Genomic DNA, 20,944 nt, shown 5'->3' with positions numbered 1-20,944 from the left:
TAAATTTAAAATACAACAATTAAGTCTGCAACCTTGTATCGTTTCATGCAGTCCTTCTTTGTCCTGCCGGGCACCACTTCTGCTATTTTTTCCCATCTTTCAGGTGTATTTACTGGGTATGTTTTCAAAGCTTGTTCCAAAAGCTTCTGCTCTTCTGTTGTCCAAGGGGTGAAGTCCGTATATGGACCTGTTTAAGAAAAATTTTTATTTGAAAACTGTCTTGTTCAGAACATGTTCCCAGACAAGTCTTGTGGTCCACAAGTGTCCGCTAAGTGCCCATTTCAATCTGGGATGTGTCATTTTGAAATAAACTTGTAGAGATAAGAGATACATATATCCCTCTGAGTGTTAGTAAGAGAAAAAACTTGAGATGACTCACACCCCAGAAAATAAAATCTCAAAGGCTTTTTAAAACACAAGAGTAAAGATCTGCCTGGTACTGTTTATCTCTTACAAATCAATGTAATATACCCACTAGACTGGAAAAAAGCCATATTTAAATTTATAGTACTGTTGGACTCTTGGGCTCAAAAACACAACCACAATTCATTGAGAGTTCTGATAAATCTACTTCCTTACAGGATAGGTAAAAGAGCTTCCTCACAGTTAAACTTTTGCTGGACAGAAACCCTGGAAACCATTTTTGTTTTACACTGAAGGAGACAAACCTAGCAAAATTAAGCCAAGTGCCCAAGGTACCAGTGCCTAAGAGGCAATCTGAGATTAGACTGTGTTGTAGTGTGGTGTTCTCTTCACCACATCTGCTAAAATCTTGGGAGCCAATGCTGAACACTTCCAATAACTGCTATTGTGGTTCTTCAACTAAACCTTTAATATTTCAGAAAACATCTAAGATGTGTGTCAGAAACAAATGTATTTCTTAAGGATGTTAAGTATTACACAGTCCACTTGTGTAGGTAAAAGGAGAATGTTAAGTGGTAGAGAGCTGATTTGGTTAAGTCAATGGACTTCTGGCAATTTAGTTATTTCAGACTATGCAGTGACAACACAGACCTAATATTACCAGTAGCCTGACTACTACTTGAAACTGCGTCCTGTGAGATCTGTCACAAAGTTTGGGAAAGCCTAGAAACCACAGTTCCTTCCCAATTAAAGAAGGAAACAAACAAACAAAACCCCACCACCTATTCAAAACAAAGCAGAGAATCTGTATAATATTTGAAGGTACCTAAGGTGCATAAGCAGCTTTTTTGAAGGTAACTTTTAAGTTCTAGGAAGTCTTTTGTTGAATTTCCTTGTATTGGTTTAAAGCCCTAAATACCATAGATTTTATATCCTCTCTTGGAAAAAAGATGGAAGTGACATGGTAGTATTCCCTGCTGTTTTCCAGTTACTTCACAGTACCAAAATAAATTAAATGTACTGTTGCAAAATTCCTATGAGAAATCACTATTCAAAAAATGGTGCCAGGTTTAATGGTACAACTGAAGAGGAAGAAGCCTTCCCATTTCCATAAAAGAGGCAAAGATGCTAAAAGACAAAGGACTACTGTCAGTCACTCTTGCCTTCACAGGGTCACCTCTCCTCACAGCAGACTGGACAAGTATCAGGGCCTACCTCCCTCCAACATGGAAACAATCCCCTAAGAGCTGAGACTAGTGTGCTAATACCTGTTGTATGGTATTTTGTGGAGATAAAGGCACAGGAGAATAAACCCCTTTAGAAGTGTCCTTCAGGTGTTCTGAAACCCTGCCTTGTTACTTACCTTTATTAAAAGAACTGAAATAATGCCTAACTCAGCCAAACAAGTCACCCCTGATTTTTGCAAACAGTGATCTTCCTCCCCTATATAGCACTAAGTCTCATATCTTTTAAGTTGAAATTTTAGGATAATAAACAAGATTAAGAATAGAGGTAAAACTGGGACTCTTAGAAGAAAGAAACAGCTTATCATGTATAGTCAAGTCTATTAATCCAAAAGCATCTTTCTGCGATTAAGAAAGGATTGGTGGCTCACAGAACATCAAGTGAAAGAACTTCTTTCACATAAACTGCTTTCAAACTCATAGCAAGGAAAAAATTTATATCACATCCCCAGACACAAAGACACACATGAACAAGAGTTTCATTACAGTATACCCACCTATATAATGGGTGTCACGCTCACTAATTTTCTATTCAAGACACACTAAATTGACTTCATGACCCAGTGATGGGTCATGATTTGTAATATGAAAAGCACTGGTCTAGGGTAATCAAATTAGAACACCCAAGATAATATCAAACCCTAACAGGTTTTTTTGTTTTGTTTTTGTTTTTTGAGAGGCTTACTATGTTTCCCAGGCTGGTTTTGAACCCTAACAATTTTTAACTATATTTTGAAATAATTTTAGAGGAGTAGAAAGAATTGTATACTCTGCCTATATTCCCCAAATGTGAACATTTTCATGTTTCTCTATATGTACAGACATACTTTGCTCTGAACCCTAAGTTACAGACATGATGCCTCTTTATTCCTAAACACTTTGTGTGTTTTTCCTTAAACATAAGGACATTTTCTTACATAATTACAGTACATTTCTCAAAATCGAGCAATTATCCCGATAAAATACTATTTTTTTGTCCCAATAATATCCTCTAACACTGATTTGTAAAACCTGGTAAGCAAAACAAACAGCCCCCTTCTCTAATGGCATCTGAAATGGAAGAACTGCAGTTCTCCATTTTTAATGGTGAGGTGAAGTAAATCTTTGCCCTGGAAATGTTTGCTTACAGCTTCCAGTCTGCTAAACATTTTATTTCCCTGTCATTCTGAACATAGACCCTAAGTCTTGTATATCCAAGCAGCACAGATACATGGCTAGCATTTTCTACTTTTAGAAAAGCAAAATTTACCTTCAAATCGTTCTGAAGGTGCTGCGTTGTCTGCTTGAGGTACCACTCCATGTTCTTTTTTAAACTTATCAAATGCCTTTTTATTTATGTCATCTTTTTGATGAGGGTCTGAGAAATGAAAAACTTTTAATACTTAACATCATCTCATTTAATCTTTCATTAAATTGCATAAGTTATTTTAAAAATAGGTGTTTAAAGTAACAAATGGACTTCTCAAAACTCACCAAGTTTTTGGAGACTCTTCGCTTTGCCAATAACATCTTTGGCAGTTCTTTTGACTCCAGAGGAAGAATGTATGTTCATGTAATTAGCAATAACTTCCCATCTGATAGGATATATACCAATAATATAATTTAATAGTATTAAGGAAAAACAAAACAACAAATACCATTAGATTTTTACTGCAGAAAAGTTATAGTATAGAATGAGCTCAAATTGGTAGTCTCATGATGCTGCCACTATAAATTCCTGTTGCCTGGATTAGGGTTTTTGCTTTTCATATGTTTAAATCAACTATATAATCTTGGTTTTAAGTCTATGCATCTTACATATTCTGTGTACAAATCAACATAAATAAAACCACTTATTTGTGTATACTGCCAGTTTAACATATTTCTTCAGAAGATCAATCATTCTGAAAACAGCCTCAGTTTCATCTGTAGAATTAGGGATGCTGGGTCCCTAGGGCTTTCTTGGAGTTAAACTCAAGCTCCAGCTTGAGGTGGGAAGAAACAAACAGCAAAACTGTCAAAGAAAAACTACAGAAAACCCAATCCCCAGCACAAGCCATGACAGAGTAGGCCAACATAAGTCAAGATTTGTCTCATGATCTTCAATTTCCTAAGAAACTGAAGCATTTTTGTCATATGTGTATGTGCATGTGTACTGGTGTAATGGGTAAGACTGACAGCTTCAAAATGTACCTTTTCACACTTTGCTGCTGTGGCACAGAATTTATCTCTGCAAATTTCTGTGACAACAAGTGCTGCTATTTGGAGTCTGTCTACATTATTTCCAGGCTCCAGTGTGAGTTGAAGAAAAGTTTCATTAAAACCAGTACCTTGAATTTGTTCCAGCAGGGAACAGATTCACAGCTTTAATTAGTAATTGTAGATCATCTTCTGACCAATTTTTACTTCCATTTCCACCTCCACCAGTTGATTTTTCTGTGTTCTTAGATGCTTGTCGCATACGAGCCTCAGCTGCTTCTTTCTCTTTTCTGATTTGCTCATTTATTTCTTCTATCTGCACAAATATTGTAAGTCAGGGACTTAAAAGTATATCGCTATTCTACACTCTCTTCCTGGCTAGGGCTTTGTGATCCCCAACTCTCAATGTCATTCTCACTCTGACCCCATACTCCTCTCCAAGGCCAACCCAAAAACAAGCACCAGCTTTTCATTCTCGCTTTTCCTGCTCTGGCTTCCAGTCTGCATAGGTCTGCCTGAGGGACCAAGAACTGCCCACAGCCTGCCTGATCTTCCCAGTACTCATGTCACGTGTCTTCCATTAGCCTTGGACACTAATTGACAAGTCTGTGGTTCACTGAGTTATTCATCCACAAGGCCATTTCAAACCTCTCTCTCAACTCATATTCACCCTTTCTGCAGACAATCTCATTTATTCTCTACAAAAGGTAAAGGCATAGCAAAATGGCCTGTTTTATTTTGAAGTTGTACCATTTACATTGTTCCTTCTAGTCTACCTTTAAACATGCACAAGTAAAAAAAGAAAACGTTTATTTGCCTTGTTGCTCCTGTCAGCTGCTATCTTAGAGTCATCTTTGGCTCATTTCTCCCCTTCAATTCCTTAGAATCAGTAAAGTCCCAATAATGCTAACTTTGAAAAGTTTTTTGATTCCCATCATTGCATTCATAGTGTAGGTTCTTTTTCTTTTCTTTTTTTTTGAGATGGAGTCTCACTCTATCGCCCAGGCTGGAGTGCAGTGGCGTGATACTGGCTCACTGCAACTTCCGCCTCCCAGGTTCAAGTGATTCTCCTGCCTCAGCCTCCCAAGTAGCTGGGATTACAGGTGCCTGCCACCATGCCCAACTAATTTTTCTATTTTTAGTAGAGATGGGGTTTCCCTATGTTGGCCAGGCTATGCTTGAACTCCTGACCTCAGGGGATCTGCCTGCCTTGGCCTCCCAAAGTGCTAGGATTACAGGCATGAGCTACCATGCCCAGCTCATAGTGCAGGTTCTTAAAGTAAGATTCTTACAACTAGTCACATCTATCTGATGCACCTTATCCACAAACGTCAGATTAGTAGTACAATGTTGAACCTTCTGTTAATCAAAGATTTGCAGTAATGGAAACTAGTCAACAAGGTATTAAAAACCTGATAATTGGTTCTACTTTTCCTAACTGATTTTGTTTCCCACTCCTTTTCCCCATAATGTTCTACCTTTTTTTTTTTTTTTTTTTGGTCTGTCTTTCGAGACAAAGTCTCGCTCTGTTGCCCATGCTGGAGTGCACCAATGTGATCATAGCTCACTGGAGCTGTGGCCTCCCAGGCTCAGGTAATCCTCTAACCTGAGCCTCCTGAGAAGCTGGGACATGACACCATGCCAGTTAATTTTTGTATTTTTGGTAGAGATTTTGTTCATGTTGCCCAGGCTGAACCATACTTTATACTTCTATTTCTATTTTATAGTTTGTGGTATTCTTCTGAACTTCATTTTAACTCCATCCTTCCTTTCAGGCTGGTTCAAACTCTACACCGAGCCTTCCCTGGCCACTGAAACTTGTGGCCCTTCCTATCCTACACAGCATTTACTATGGGCTCTCCATCTTTTGGTCCTTAAGGTTCTTCTCAGCCTAAGTCCTTTGTGGTGCAATAGCATTAGGCATTTCTCCAAAAGAACCTAGGCGTAGTGTTATATATAGTAGGTACTAATACTTGTTGAACTGAATTGAATTTCTGGGCCTGTTTTCTTATATGTAAAATAAAAGGTATAGATAGACAGAACAAAGATCTCTTTTGGTTCTAAATGTTATTACCCTATGAAAATACTCAAGGAATAATCAAAACAATTATTTTCTTCTAATGATGATTTTGCAAAAGCTATGATTGTGATAGATACCACAATTCAAACACTAAGCATGGTAAAAACTATACACATTAAATCCAACTTAAATCAACAACAGCACTTACTACATAAACAAAACACAGGCTGGGCGTGGTGGCTCATGCCTATAATCCTTTGGGAGGCCGATGCGGATGAATCACCTGAGGTCAGGAGGTCAAGACCAGCCTGGCCAACACAGCGAAACCCTGTCTCTAGTAAAAATACAAAAATCAGCCGGGCATGGTGGCACACACCTGTAACCCCAGCTGCACTCCAATCTGGATGACAGAGAGAGACCCCCGTCTCAAAAACAAAAAACAGGCTGGGCATGGTGGCTCACACCTGTAATCCAACACTTTGAGAGGCTAACACAGGTGGATCATGAGGTCAAGAATTCAAGACCAGCCTGACCAATATGGTGAAACCCCGTCTCTACTAAAAATACAAAAATTAGCCAGGTGTGGTGTTGTGTGCCTGTCATCCCAGCTACTCAGGAGGCTGAGGCAGGAGAATCACTTGAACCCAGGAAGCAGAGGTTGTAGTGAGCTGAGATTGTGCCACTGCACTCCAGCCTGGGCGACATAGCGAGACTCCATCTCAAAGCAAAAAAGAAACACACAAAACAACAACAAACAACAGCAACAAAAAAACAGAAACACAGAGAAATCAGATACTGTTTGTACTTGGTGACTTATATATTAGGTAAAGAAACAGGTAAAAGCAGAATTAAATGCTACATATAGGTAGGAGTGATGTGTTCTTCTATTACCTGTTTTTCCAAAGCAGCCTTTCCTACTTCTTTTGTGCAAGATGTGAGTGTTTCATTCAAGCACTGTAAGCTAAAGAAAAAAAAAAAGAAGAAATGAAACTTTATCCTAAGCTCAAGTGAAGACTTCAATAACAGTTCCATAGGTATACCTTGCCAGTTCAAGCCGATCACAAAGTTTTTCCACTTCTTCCATCATTTTAACCCGCTCTGCCTCATTATCAGAAAAATGATTCCAGGTCTAAAAGCACAAATACAGAAATTATCTTATATCTACTGACACTCAAAAATACAGCCATCAACATAATTACAAAGCATGAGCTCTCAGGAGTTCCTGATGTGAACATACATAATGGCCTTCTGCTCATCCCCAGCTGTACTTCCATGGTACCTCCCAGGGCTCTCTCCCTGATCACCTAGCAATAAAAGGCATTATATACCAAGTTGGAGGTACATACTAAGGAGAAGCAAAACAGAAAAAAGAATGCCTAGGGATGTTATAAAAAGTCAGAATGATTCCTTAGAGAATCACTTAAGGATCAAGAAATTCTGTATGATGACTCAAAATCCCTTTGTTTGGCGGCCTATAGCAATGTGTGCTGAACTGTAAAATCTACTGGAAATTTTAAATGTGAAATTAAAAAGATGATATAGTATGCTAAGGAACGAGGTATTAGCAAAAATTTCAATTAACTAAAGACTATGCTCGGAATGGAACAGCATGATGCACAAGAAGTAACTGGCAAGTACTTGCCATGCTTTAAGCTGCTGTTGAGACTTATGTCTCCCATTCCTCACTTCTCCTTGCTTCCTCAATCCATGCAATCTGCCTCTCACTAAGGTTCCAGTGCTTCTATTACCATTCACTCTTCCCTAGGCTTCCAAAAGCACTAATGATTTTCTTCCTACCTGCCTGGTCACTCCTTCTCAGGCTTCTTTTCCTCTATCAGTACCTTATGTACTGGTGTTTTGCCAGAGTCCCAGCCTCCACTCTCCTCATTCTATACGCTCTCCCAGGGTGATCTTGTATATCTGCAGAGTTTCTAGTGCTATCAAGATGTGGAAGAGTCTGTAATAATCCTGTTCTTGAACTTACACACTCAATCATGTGCCGAGTTATCTCCATTTGAGTGTCCCAACAAGCTCAACACACCCTAAACTGAAATCATTTTTGCCAAGTCTTTTCCTCCTCCTTTGTTTTCTACTTCCCTGAATGCTACTAGCATCATCCATCCAGTATTCCATGCAATAAACCAAGGCATATAAAGATCTCACTCCTCCTGTTACCTCCAACATACAATCAATCCCAACAGGCAATAGCCTAATCTGCTTCCTGAATCTCTCTCCATTTCATCTACCTTTTTCCATCCCTACCATCTCTGAGTTCAGGCCACAATACTCTCTCACCTGGATTGTGGCAAAAGACTCCTAAATTGGTCTCTCTGCCTCTAGTCTTCTCAGCACCCTGACCGAAACCAACTCAGGATCGGATTAAGCTCTTTAGCAAGACGTATAAAGCCCTTTAAGACCGGGCTCCTCCTTACCTCCTCAGGTGCCCCTGGTTCATTAAATCTCATTTCTCTGGATCTCTGCATTCTCAATACTCTGTCTTATCCTTAATCCTGTGTACATACTGCTTCACCTGGCTAAATCCTACCAGATGCAGAATGCCTTCCTTGACTACCTTTTTGGTACTTTCTCATCCTAATACCTACCTTGAAGTGTTGCAATAGCTTGTTTACTTTTCATCACTCATCAGTAGACTCCTTGAAAGAACTGTGCAATCATTACATTCACATCAATTACAACTGCTTGGTACATAGTAAACGCTCATCAGATATGGATTTACGATAATCTGATAAGCATTTACTCTGAATGAATAAATTACGTGAGAAAGGAGCAAGAAAACAAAGTTACCAAATGTCAGAACTTTCACTCTTATTTATACATAATCTCTAAGAACTATTCAAGCTTTATTTCCTAATTGGCCTTTTTAAGGTTCTTACTGAGTTCTCATTATATGCTGAATGTGCCAAGCACTACATGTGAATTATCTCATTTAATCTTCACAAATCTGTGACTAGGTATCATTTCAACTATAGTAGAGGTGAGGAAAGTGAGGCACAAAACTGTTGAGGTAATCTCCTGAGGGTCCCACAGCTAGTAAGAGGTAAGCAGAGAATAGCCTCAAACCCAGGTGGCTTGCCCTGAGCCCATGTTCTTTACCACTTTGATACACTGCATCCTTCTGAAAACAATCTTCTATACAGTGGAATCTGAGAAAAATATATATGTTTTCAAATTTGGATTTTCTTTTTCCTTATTAAAATGCCTAAAGAAATAACAAGTGCTTGTATTTTTATTAAGCCTCTTTCAATGTCAGCTGATGGGGCAGGTTAATTTCAATTGTATTATTATCTGAAGATTTAGGATAGCATATATTAGACCATACATGTCTACAGCCTTCTAGATAGTCACATAAAAGATAATTTTTCTATACATATTACGCATTTACATACTTGCTAGATTCAACTACAATGGACAATGGTATAGTACACAATATTCTTTGTGTGGCAATCTCTATTACAGCTTGGAATTCCACCAATTTATTCATTCAATGTTGTTTAGTAAGGAACAGTACTGTCCTATGACTTTACTAGCTTAAAATATAAGAATTAGCTCTTGGTCAAAATTATACTTCAAAACTTTGGGGGTTTTTGGTAAATATTTTCTAGTGGAAACTGTATTTGAATGAAAACTGCCAGTACTCACTCAAATGATACCATTTTAGATAAAATTGAAAGCTTTTAGAACTTTAAAAACAAGTTAAAACTTCTAAAAAACCTTTCCAAGATAAAAATTAATTTTACACCAATAGGAAGCAACAAACTAAAACCAAATTGTGGCACCTTCTCAGAAAAATGATCTGGTTTCTCCAACAAATCAGTGGCAATGGTGTGAGGTGGGGAGAAGTGGTGATACAGCGGTGTTACAGAACTAGAGGGTCTTAAGAACAACCAGGAGACACAACAACTGAAGTATTTGTATTGTATTGACCTTTGTATTGACCTTATTTGGGTCCTAATTTGAATACACCAACTATAAAAAGACATTGCTGAGGCTGGGTGCGGTGGATCATGCCTATAATCCCAGCACTTTGGGAGGTCGAGGTGGGTGGATCATGGGGTCAGGAGTTTTACACCAGCCTGGCCAATACGGTGAAACCCTGTCTTGACTAAAAATACAAAAATTGGCCAGGCATGGTGGCAGGTGCCTGTAGTCTCAGCTACTCAGGAGGCTGAAGCAGAAGAATCGCTTGAACCCGGGAGGCGGAGTTTGCAGTGACCCGAGCTCACGCTACTGCACTCCAGCCTGGGTGACAGAGCGAGACTCCAGCTCCAAAAAAAAAAAAAAAGACATGGCTGAGATAACTGAAGATATGAATATAGACACAGTTTCAGAATATATATATATATATATTTTTTTTTGAGACAGAGTCATGAGCCACCACGACCAGACTCGTTTAGTTATAATTGTATAGTAAAGAAAAGAAATACATTTATGCTTGGATAAGTGCACTGGCTCATGCCTATAATCCTAGCATTTTGGGAGTCCATGGTGGGTGGATCACTTGAGGGCAAAAGTTCGAGACCAGCCTGGCCAATGTGACGAAACCCCTCTCTACTAAAAATACAAAAATTAGCTAGGAGTAGTGCTGTGCACCTGTAATCCCAGCTACTTGGGTGGCCAAGGCATGAGAATGGCTTGAACTGGGGAGGTGGAGGTTGCAGTGAGCCGAAATGGCACCACTGCACTCCAGCCTGGGTGACTGAGTGAGACCCTGCCTCAACAACAACAACAACAACAACAACAGCAATAGCTTAATTAAAAATTGTTCTTTTGGCTGGGCGCAGGTGGCTCTAGCCTGTAATCCCAACACTTTGGGAGGCTGAGATGGGTGGATCACGACGTTAGGAGTTCAAGACCAGCCTGGCCAACACAGTGAAACCCCGTCTCAACTAAAAATACAAAAAATTAGCTGGGCATGGTGGCAGGCGCCTGTAATCCCATCTACTCAGGGGGCTGAGGCAGGAGAGTTGCTTGAACCCAGGAGGCGGAGGTTGCAGTGAGCCGAAATCGTGCCATTGCACTCCAGCCAGGTGACAGTGCGAGACGCCATCTCAAATAAATAAATAAATAAATAAATAATTTTTTTTTTTTCCAAGAAATATTTTGGTCAGGCGCAGTGGCTCATGCCTGTAGTCCCAGCACTTCGGGAGGCTGAGGTGGGGAGATCACTTGAGGTCAGCAGTACGAGACCAGCTTGGCTAACATGGTGAAACTCTTGTCTCTACTAAAAATACAAAAAATTGGCCGGGCGCGGTGGCTCAAGCCTGTAATCCCAGCACTTTGGGAGGCCGAGACGGGCGGATCACGAGGTCAGGAGATCGAGACCATCCTGGCTAACACTGTGAAACCCCGTCTCTACTAAAAATACAAAAAAAAACTAGCCGGGCGAGGTGGCGGCGCCTGTAATCCCAGCTACTCGGGAGGCTGAGGCAGGAGAATGGCGTAAACCTGGGAGGCGGAGCTTACAGTGAGCTGAGATCTGGCCACTGCACTCCAGCCTGGGTGACAGAGCGAGACTCCGTCTCAAAAAAAAACAAAAACAAAAACAAAAAATTAGCTGGGTGTGGTGGCATGCACCTGTGATCCCAGCTACTTGGAAGCTGAGGTGGGAGAATTGCTGGAACCTCGGAAGGGGAGGTTGCAGTGAGCCAAGATCACGCCACTGCACTCCAGTCTGGGCAACAGAGTAAGACTCCGTCTAAAAAAAAAAAAAAGAAACAGAGAACTATTTTTTGCTTAATCAGCAACTTGATTTACTTGTGCCTAGTGTTCGTTCAGTCTGACATACCTTACATGAGTTTCGAAGTTTTTGCCTTTCCTTCTTAATGGCTTTTTTCTGTAGATCTTTTTCCTTCTTTGCCAACAATGCTTGCTGTCTAACTTCTTCCTCTTCTTTCTCCTTAGCTAACCGAGCAGCTTCTAATTCAGCTTGCCTTTGCTTTAAAAAAAGGGAGTAAAATCATTTTAATAAAGTAAAATTCCTAAATGCTTTATATGTTTTAAAATTTAAACTTCTAATAAATTATATTAGGAAAAAAGGCAACATAAACTTATTAAAAACTGAAGGATGAACTGGGAAAGGCACCTGGTAAAGATCTATAGACATTTATTAGAAAATGTAAAATTGACATTAGAAATAAACATAATATTAAAGGAACTTATGACACCATTTTTTTGCTCAATAAAAACTTGCTGGTAAGGAAGATCTCTCTCAATTATACCAACTTGTCATGATTAATTCACAGTAGCACCCAATTCTCTGCTTTCAAATTATAGTTTAAAAAATAGATGTGAAGAATAAAGATATATTTTTTAAATTTTTTATTATACTTTAAGTTCTAGGGTACATGTGCACAACATGCAGGTTTATTACATATGTATACATGTGCCATGTTGGTGTGCTGCACCCATTAACTCGTCATTTACATTAGGTATATCTCCTAATGCTATCCCTTCCCCCTCCACCCACCCGACAGGCCCTGGTGTGTGATGTTCCCCTTCCTGTGTCCAAGTGTTCTCATTGTTCAATTCCCACCTATGGGTGAGAACATGCGGTGTTTGGTTTTCTGTTCTTGCGATAGTTTGCTGAGAATGATGGTTTCCAGCTGCATCCATGTCCCTACAAAGGACATGAACTCATCCTTTTTTATGGCTGCATATATTTCACGGTGTATATGTGCCACATTTTCTTAATCCAGTCTGTCATTGATGGACATTTGGGTTGGTTCCAAGTCTTTGCTATTGTGAATAGTGCCACAATAAACATACGTGTGCATGTGTCTTTATAGCAGCATGATTTATAATCTAAAGATTTCATAAACATTTAAAGTCCACCTTCATTAAATGTTGTCTTACTTTTTCTTTAGCTTCTTGCTCCTTCCGTTTAGCTTCTGCTTTTGCTTTCTTTTCTGCTTCTTTCTTGGCTTTTTCTTCTTCCTTGAACTTTTTTATCCTTGGATCACAGCTATATGCATTGTCTACCAAAAGAAAAAGTTGATCTCATTTTGAATTTCTAACATTTAGGGGACTTAAAAAAAAAATCAATTATACTTACCAACTAATGTTCTTATTCTGTTCATTTCTTCTTTTTTTCTTTGTGCTCTTGTTGCTCTGTTCTGCTTTTCAATCCATCTCCTCTCATCACGACTATAAAACAAAATATTGGAAACAAACTACTGCTTATAGATACTGTGACTGGAAAATGTAATATTTTATAAAATATTAATATGCAAATAACATCCTAGAAGGTTAAAATGCTGTGTCATTATTAACATTAAACAATGACTTTTTCTTTTTTGAGACGCACTTTTGCTCTTGTCCCCCATGCTGGAGTGCAATGGCATATTTTCGGCTCACTGCAACCCCCGCCTCCCGGGTTCAACTGAGTCTCCTGCCTTAGCCTCCGGAGTAGTTGGAATTACAGGTGCCTGTCACCACGCCTGGCTAATTTTTGTACTTTTAGTAGAGACAGGGTTTCGCCATGTTGGCCAGGCTGGTCTCGAACTCCTGACCTCAGGTGATCCACCTGCCTCAGCCTCCCAAAGTGCTAGGATTACAGGCATGAGTCAGTAGGCCTGGACTAAACAGTGGTTCTATTTAATATTAATTCTGGTTATTTTTTGGACATTCATGTCAAAAGCATTTCTGCACACATACAAAAAACAAACAAACAAACAAACAAAACCTAATAAAACCTAGGTTAAGCAACCAGAAGAAAAAGATTTTGCCGAACTGCGCTGATGTTATATTGCTTGGCAATTTCTTAAGCATATCCTAACCAATTATTGATCTGGGCCCACCTTGTTTAACTTGTGAGAAAGGATTTCAAAATATTAAAAAATTGTTTAAAAAAGATGTACAAAGAGAAAAATTTGAAAGAAAATGTATGTGACATAGTTTTACATCATCACAAATACCAGAGAACCAAATAAATACCTTCCATTATTAATGATTTGCATACATACCATTCCGCTTTTTCTTTTTCTTCTTCATCTAAATAAGAAAATTCTCTCCAAGAATCAAAATTATACCTAATATAGACAGAAATAATATACAATCAAGAAAGAACAAATGAAAAGAAATTCCTTTTAATGCAAGTGGATGAATTTGTTTTAATGGATACCTTTCTTTTCTTCTAGTATTAAACTAAGGTCAAGCCTTTCTTCTTTTTTTAATGACACTGCATTTGGTATGAAAATCTAAAATGCACACATCACTCCATAATCAAAACCACACTTCCCTGCTGTCTCTTCTTTGTTAGGTTTTTTGCTTGACCAAGACTTATTTTTAAATTTTCCTTGCCTTTCAGTTTTGCCAGTCTGTCAAGTCTGACGGTAACCCTAGCAGTGGTTATCTCATATCCAGTTTGTATCCTCTGAAGGTAAAAGCAATTACAACTGATAGAACTAAATCTTGTTATTTTTGTTCTACATGATTTTGTTTTTGTATTTACTAGGCATTTGATGAGAAAATGTAGCACACATAAAATGGCCACTATTATGTTTATTAAAAATTAGTGAATTAGTTACAGAGACAAATAGCACTGTCTCCTTCCTCAAGAACTCAAGTACTTTTAGTAGTAACTAAATAAAAATGTACTTATTTTTATTCAAATGACTCCCCAATTTTCATGTTTTACTACCATCGTGTGCTTGATACCTAGAAATCTCATTAATAGAAAACAGGCTGAAAATCTTAAAAGCCTAAATATCACAAAGGTAACAGAGTGCTTTTGTTCAGTGAAGGTTCTGCAATTTGCCCATCTCAATTAATTTATAAACAATCAAGTACTTATTGAATACTTTTCTTTTTAAAAGATGACAGCATCATACCAACAGTATATTCACTTACCAGAAAGAATAAAATATATCTACATCTTCAAATGATGAATTCATATCACCAAGTTTAGGAACATTTTTTTTATTTGACCATCTGAAATATTAAAGGAAATATCTTAACATTCTTCAAAAATTATGTACAAAAGTTCAACAAACAACTTAATTTATTAAAAACAATAGTTTTTTTTTTTTTTTTTTTTTTTTTTTTTTTTTGAGACGGAGTCTTGCTCTTTCGCCCGGGCTGGAGTGCAGTGGCCGGATCTCAGCTCACTGCAAGCTCCGCCTCCCGGGTTTTTACGCCATTCTCCTGCCTCAGCCTCCGGAGTAGCTGGGACTACAGGCGCCGCCACCTCGCCCGGCTAGTTTTTTGTATTTTTAATAGAGACGGGGTTTCACCGTGTTAGCCAGGATGGTCTCGATCTCCTGACCTCGTGATCCGCCCGTCTCGGCCTCCCAAAGTGCTGGATTACAGGCTTGAGCCACCGCGCCCGGCCCTTAAAAACAATAGTTTTAACTAATCCCTCTGATTTCCCTTCCCTACAAACTCTATAACTCGAAGATGGAGCTGGAAGGTCAGCAGTGGGGTATGAAACAACACAGGCGTGTGAAAAGTGAGGCCAGACAAAGACTGGGGTGAGGAGGGAAACACGGGACAGCCTTCTAATCATAGGTTACCTTCAGTTCTATAAAGTACAATGCCATAGCAGCTGCTAGTCAGGCTAGGAAAAATGGCAGCTAGCTCCTTTTGCCAAGCTCCTGTCCCTAAATAGGCAGCACAACAACAAACTGTAGGCCTAGCCCTTTAAAAATGTTAATTTAAATATCACAGAGGGAAGTAATTTCTACCCCATCATCACCACCACCTTCCCCTTAGAGCCAGATTTCTTGGCTCAGCACTTCATCGATCACTGCTGAAAAGGACCCTGTGGCTGCTACTGATCCATGTTTTCTACTCTGTGAAATCATTACACAGAAAAATATACTACTCCTTTTTACCACCTCAGCACTGTTATAAAATAAATGTGGCCAGGCGCTGTGGCTCACGCCTGTAATCCCAGCACTTTGGGAGGCTGAGGCCAGTGGATCACCTGAGGTCAGGAGTTTGAGACCAGTCTGGCCAATACGGTGAAACCCTGTCTCTACTAAAAAAAAAACAAATTAGTGGTGGCAGATTCCTATAATCTCAGCTACTCAGGGGGCTGAGGCAGAAGAATTGCTTGAACCTGGGAGGCAGAGGTTGCGGTGAGCCAAGATCGTGCCACTGCACTCCAGCCTTGGCAACAGAGCAAGACCCTGTCTTAAAATAAACAAAGAAAAAAACAAAAACAAAAATAAAAAATAAACGTGAAATCCAAGGGAGATAAGATGGCGGAAATACTAGGCGGCGCCAAACCGCTAACCGAAGTGGTTCTCAAATTTGGCTGCACAGTAGAATCACCTGGGAGCCTTAAAAATCCCCATGGGAATTCAAACCACTAAATCAGAATCTTTCCAGGGGGAACACAGGCATCAGGAGTTCTTCCTGTTCTCCAGGTAATTCCAATGTGCAGCTAAGATGTGCTTTAAGGGAACCTGCCAACGCAGATGGAAAAAAAAGATGTAAAATAAAATTGGTACACACTATTTTAAAACAAACTTTAATGAAATAAAATATGTATGCTTTAATCATAAATAATGTTTTGTTAAAGAAGCCTTATGATAATCAGATGATCAAATAAAGAACAAAAGCTTTTCTCAACTGACAATGAGTCAGAGTAGTATACCGATTCATAAAGAGGAAATCAAAGAATGGAAAATTACTGTCACCTAAGTGTAAGAATCACACTATAAAAGTCAGATACTGTTATTTCTCTCAAAGTAAATTTTTTTTTTTTTTTGTTGTTGAGATGGAGTCTCACTCAGCCGCCCAGGTTGGAGTGTACTGGCACGATCTCGGCTCACTGCAACCACCGTCTCCCGGGTTCAAGTGAAACACCTGTCTCAGCCTCCCAAGGAGCTGGGACTACAGGCGTACACCTCCACGGCCGGCTAATTTTTGTATTTTAGTAGAGACGGGGTTTCACCATGTTGGCCAGGCTGGTCTTGAACTCCTGCTCTCAGGTGATCCGTCTACCTCGGCCTTCCAAAGTGCTGGGATTACACGAGTGAGCCACTGTGCCCAGCCCAAGTAAATTTAAAAGAGAAACCTCCCATAAATTGAACAGAAATTTTATTATGGAAATGTAGAACTTCTGTTCAGAAAGCAATATAAAGGAGAATAAGTTCATCAGAAGGGCTCAATATTGCAGAGAAGGAGGAGGAGGAGGAAGGGACAGTGGAAATAATCCATAAACGAAACTATTATCAGAGGGAAAAAACAGAAACCTGGAAGACTACAAGAAACAAGCCAACAGGGCACTACGATCAAAAGGGATGCCTTAACTCACCTGGAATTCCTTTCAAACACTGGGGAAAACACTTCGAAGAAATTATCCTTTGCTTCACTTTTAGAAGGAACTGAGTTATCAAAAGTAGGATCTACACTGTTAAATGCTCGTCTTTTCACTGGATCAGATAACATTTCATAAGCTGAGAAAAAAATTGTTAAGATCATATCACCATAACTTTACCTATTTTTTTCTTCAAGAAAACAAATATTTCCCTCCTTAAAACATAAAAGTCATTAATTTTCATATTTGAAAATTTTGTTTGCAGGTTGGGGAGGATTTAATTTAGGTAACAACAGCTTTAGCACTACTAGATCTAACTGGACTTAACTCCTTCTTTATTTTTCTAGTAGACAAGTGACAAAACAGTATCACCCACCCTTCAAGAGAACAGATGACTCTGGGGAAAAAGAAATAGCTAGTAAGTTAACTGTTAGATCCCAAGGTTGTAAAAGATCGAAGGATCTTAGGCTTCTGGAGCACTGTGTAAGAGAGCTGGCAAAGAGTAAATTTGAACGGTGTGCATACAACTGTTTAAAAATTAGCATCAAAATGTAAAATCACATTTAAGGAAACATTTAGAAATGGTGGCAACCTATATTAATTTGCTTAGTCATGTGTATGTAAATAGCAATAAGTAACTGTAGGGTCTGTACTAGGATATAATCAACTTCTTGATTTAAACTAGGCTAGCAAAACATCTGAGGAACAGTTTAGTCCCATAAAGCATCTGAAATGAAAAAAAAAAAAATCTTAGTATTCTCATCATTAAATAGAACACTTACATGAATTAACTGTAGGATGAGCTTCTGATAAGAATCACCTGGGGATCCTGTTAAAATGCAGATTTTAATCAGTAGGTTTGGGGCAGGGCCTGAGACTGCATTTCTAATAAAAGCTGCCAGGTGTTGCTGATGCTGCTGGCTGGGGAAACCTCACTTTGTGTAGTGAGGCTCTGGGGTGATGATTAGAAATAACTTGATATAACTGAAATGTTTTAAAATGTCAAAGGATAGCTGAATGAACTACAGTATGCATAAGAAACCCAATCCCAGCAATTAATAAATAACAATTACTATTAGAAATTCCTGACTCTAAAGCATTTTCTTACCTTTAGTTATGCAAGTGAAGTAGTCATTATCTCCTTCTTTTATTGGTTCACCAGCTGCTTTCCGTTTGTCTGGGTGATGTTTTAAAACCATTGCTTTATCTACAAAACCAGTCAGATTGAGATAATTTGTCACTTTAAGCACCAAAACTAAAGATAAAAATGAGCTACATGTAGACCATTTCTAAAATCATAAGGCTAATATTAGAATCTTTTCTCCCACCGTAAAATATATGATTATTCAATGTGAAAATTATAAACTGATTTATTATTATTTTTTTCTGAGATGGAGTTTTGCTCTTGTTGCCCAGGCTGGAGTGTAATGGCGTGATCTCAGTTCACTGTAACCTCCGCCTCCCGGGTTGAAGCGATTCTCCTGCCTCAGCCTCCCGAGTAGCTGGGGTTATGGGTGCCCCCACCACGCTCAGCTAATTTTTTGTATTTTTAGTAGAAACAAGGTTTCACTATGTTGGCCAAGCTGGTCTTGAACTCCTGACCTCAGGTGATCCACCCCTCCCTCAGCCTCCAAAAGTGCTGGGATTACAGGTGTCAGAAACTGTGCCTGGCTTGAAATAATTATTTTAAGAACTAGCCAAAGTGCCCCTAGCCAACGACAGTGACTAACATTTTGGTGTATTTCTGCATAGATATTTTTGTTTTCTTAAGCATGTGCTTTTAAAAATTCAGGTGTAGGGTGGGCATGGTGGCTCATGCTTGTAATCCCAGCACTTTGGGAGGCCGAGCTGGGAGGATCACTTGAGGTCAGGAGTTCAAGACCAGCCTGGCCAATATGGCAAAACCTGGTTTCTACTAAAAATACAAAAACTAGATGGGTGTGGTGGTGCATGCCTGTGGTCCCAGCTACTCCGGTGGCTCAGACATAAGAATCGCTTGAACCCACGAGGTGGAGGTTGCAGTGAGCTGAGATGGCGCCACTGCATTCCAGCCTGGGTGAGTGAGACTGTCTCAAAAAGAAGAAGAAGAACAAAAAAATTCAGGTGTAATCATATGTACTAATTTATATTCTGCTTTTTTCAACTTCACATTATAGCATTTGCATTTTCCATGGTTTTTTCCTTGTAAACTCTTCAAATTTTTCTTCCAAATGACTGCTTAATACAGTATTACAAGTAGATTTGTTGTAATTTAGGCATTTCTCTACTGTTGGACACTTGGGCCATTTCCAATTTTGCATTATAATAAATAATGCCAACTTGAGTAATTTTAAATATATGTATTTTTCCTTATTTAGGATTCTTTCTTAGGATATAATCACAGAAGTCAACTTCGTGAATGGAAATGGAACAAGTTATTTTCCAAAAGGCATACTATTTCATACTCCTATGTGAATATTCTTTCACCACAGCCTCAGCCACAGTAGGTATAATTATTTAAAATTTGTGATTATCACTGGTGGTCAACAATTTTTTTGTTTTTCATCCTTTAACGGGAAAAAGGAGGGGCTGTCTCAGTTTTTCTTCTGACTCTGTGTGTCACTTTACAATAAATAATGGCTAGCTGTTAACATCTACGGAGCAGCTGACATGTGCCAGGCCTGTCTACCAGTTAATATTCTCCATGATCCTATGAAGAAAGTACTATTACTGTCTCCATTTTATAGATGAGGAAAACGAGGCACAGAGATGTTATGTAGCCACTACCACTGCAACTTGCTCAAATTTCCAGCCAAGTCGGGCTCTAATCCAGACAGCGTGACTCCTCAGCCTGTGTTTGAATGCTGCCTCTCCTAATTCACTATGTTTATTGCTAATTTTTTCCCAACTGTTTTGTTAACACTTATGTTTTAAAAAAAACTTAAGTCATTTTTATTTACATTTACTGATCATTTCTTTTATAATTTCTTCCAGTACTTATAATAGTTCTAGTTTCATTAATATTTCCTACAGTTAGATTGAAGAAATTTTTAAATCTTTTTGGAATTTTAATATGGCCAAGAAAGTATCTAAACTTGTCATTTTTCAAAATCTTACTGTGATTTAATAATCCTTCCCTATTCCACTGATTTGTGATACTATCTTTATAATAGTAAATTTTACAAGGGCTTGTTTTGGTTCCTTATTGTTGCCCTGGGGTTATCTTTACAATGACCACAGCTTTCTTATATATTTGATGGTAACTTACAAAAACTGTAATTTTTGCTAATTTTTCTTGCATCTAGTCCCTTAACTCTCTTTTGCTTTTCTTTTTTTTTTTTTTTTTTTTGAGATGGAGTCTCGCTCTGTCGCCCAGGCTGGAGTGCAGTGGCCGGATCTCAGCTCACTGCAAGCTCCGCCTCCCGGGTTCACGCCATTCTCCTGCCTCAGCCTTCCGAGTAGCTGGGACCACAGACGCCCGCCACCTCGCCCGGCTAATTTTTTGTATTTTTTTAGTAGAGACGGGGTTTCACCGTGTTAGCCAGGATGGTCTTGATCTCCTGACCTAGTGATCCGCCCGTCTCGGCCTCCCAAAGTGCTGGGATTAACAGGCTTGAGCCACCGCGCCCGGCCTCTCTTTTGCTTTTCTAGGCAGATCCTGTATTATCTACAAATGTATTTATTTCCTTTTTTCCAACAGTTGTCTCTTATTTAATAACTTAACTCACTAACCCAAACTCCCAAAAGAGCATAAAAAATAAAATGCAGGCTGCTTCACCCCTGGATTTTAGGTAACAGCATTAATGCCACATAGCTAAAAGTTTGCTAGCTGTGGGCCTGAAACAGTTATCAAAGTAGGGAATTAACTACATTTCT

At 39.0% G+C, this 20,944-nt stretch overlaps 1 protein-coding gene across 5 annotated transcripts in view; it reads right to left on the bottom strand.

The window, feature by feature from the left end:
- The window catches only part of DNAJC2 (DnaJ heat shock protein family (Hsp40) member C2), a 34,556-nt gene that overhangs the window by 389 nt on the left and 13,223 nt on the right, over positions 1 to 20,944 (bottom strand). For 3 of the 5 annotated variants that reach the window (XM_033193824.1, XM_033193823.1, XM_033193822.1), the window contains exons 4-16: positions 18,198 to 18,296; positions 17,087 to 17,228; positions 14,674 to 14,754; positions 13,788 to 13,853; positions 12,878 to 12,969; positions 12,679 to 12,800; positions 11,612 to 11,761; positions 6,846 to 6,934; positions 6,697 to 6,766; positions 3,917 to 4,101; positions 3,081 to 3,181; positions 2,857 to 2,964; positions 33 to 187 (exon numbers count right to left, since the gene is read on the bottom strand). In XM_033193824.1, coding sequence (XP_033049715.1) covers positions 33 to 187; positions 2,857 to 2,964; positions 3,081 to 3,181; positions 3,917 to 4,101; positions 6,697 to 6,766; positions 6,846 to 6,934; positions 11,612 to 11,761; positions 12,679 to 12,800; positions 12,878 to 12,969; positions 13,788 to 13,853; positions 14,674 to 14,754; positions 17,087 to 17,228; positions 18,198 to 18,296 — 1,460 coding nt within the window. Of the gene's footprint in view, positions 1 to 32; positions 188 to 2,856; positions 2,965 to 3,080; positions 3,182 to 3,916; positions 4,102 to 6,696; positions 6,767 to 6,845; positions 6,935 to 11,611; positions 11,762 to 12,678; positions 12,801 to 12,877; positions 12,970 to 13,787; positions 13,854 to 14,673; positions 14,755 to 17,086; positions 17,229 to 17,871; positions 17,919 to 18,197; positions 18,297 to 20,944 lie in introns of all 5 variants that reach the window. The other 2 variants (XM_033193825.1, XM_033193827.1) reach the window with 1 other exon arrangement.

Source organism: Trachypithecus francoisi, unplaced genomic scaffold, assembly GCF_009764315.1.
Source record: "Trachypithecus francoisi isolate TF-2019V2 unplaced genomic scaffold, Tfra_2.0 Lachesis_group4, whole genome shotgun sequence".
NCBI classification, from domain to species: Eukaryota; Metazoa; Chordata; class Mammalia; order Primates; family Cercopithecidae; genus Trachypithecus; species Trachypithecus francoisi.
This window is presented reverse-complemented; position numbering and strand designations above follow the sequence as displayed.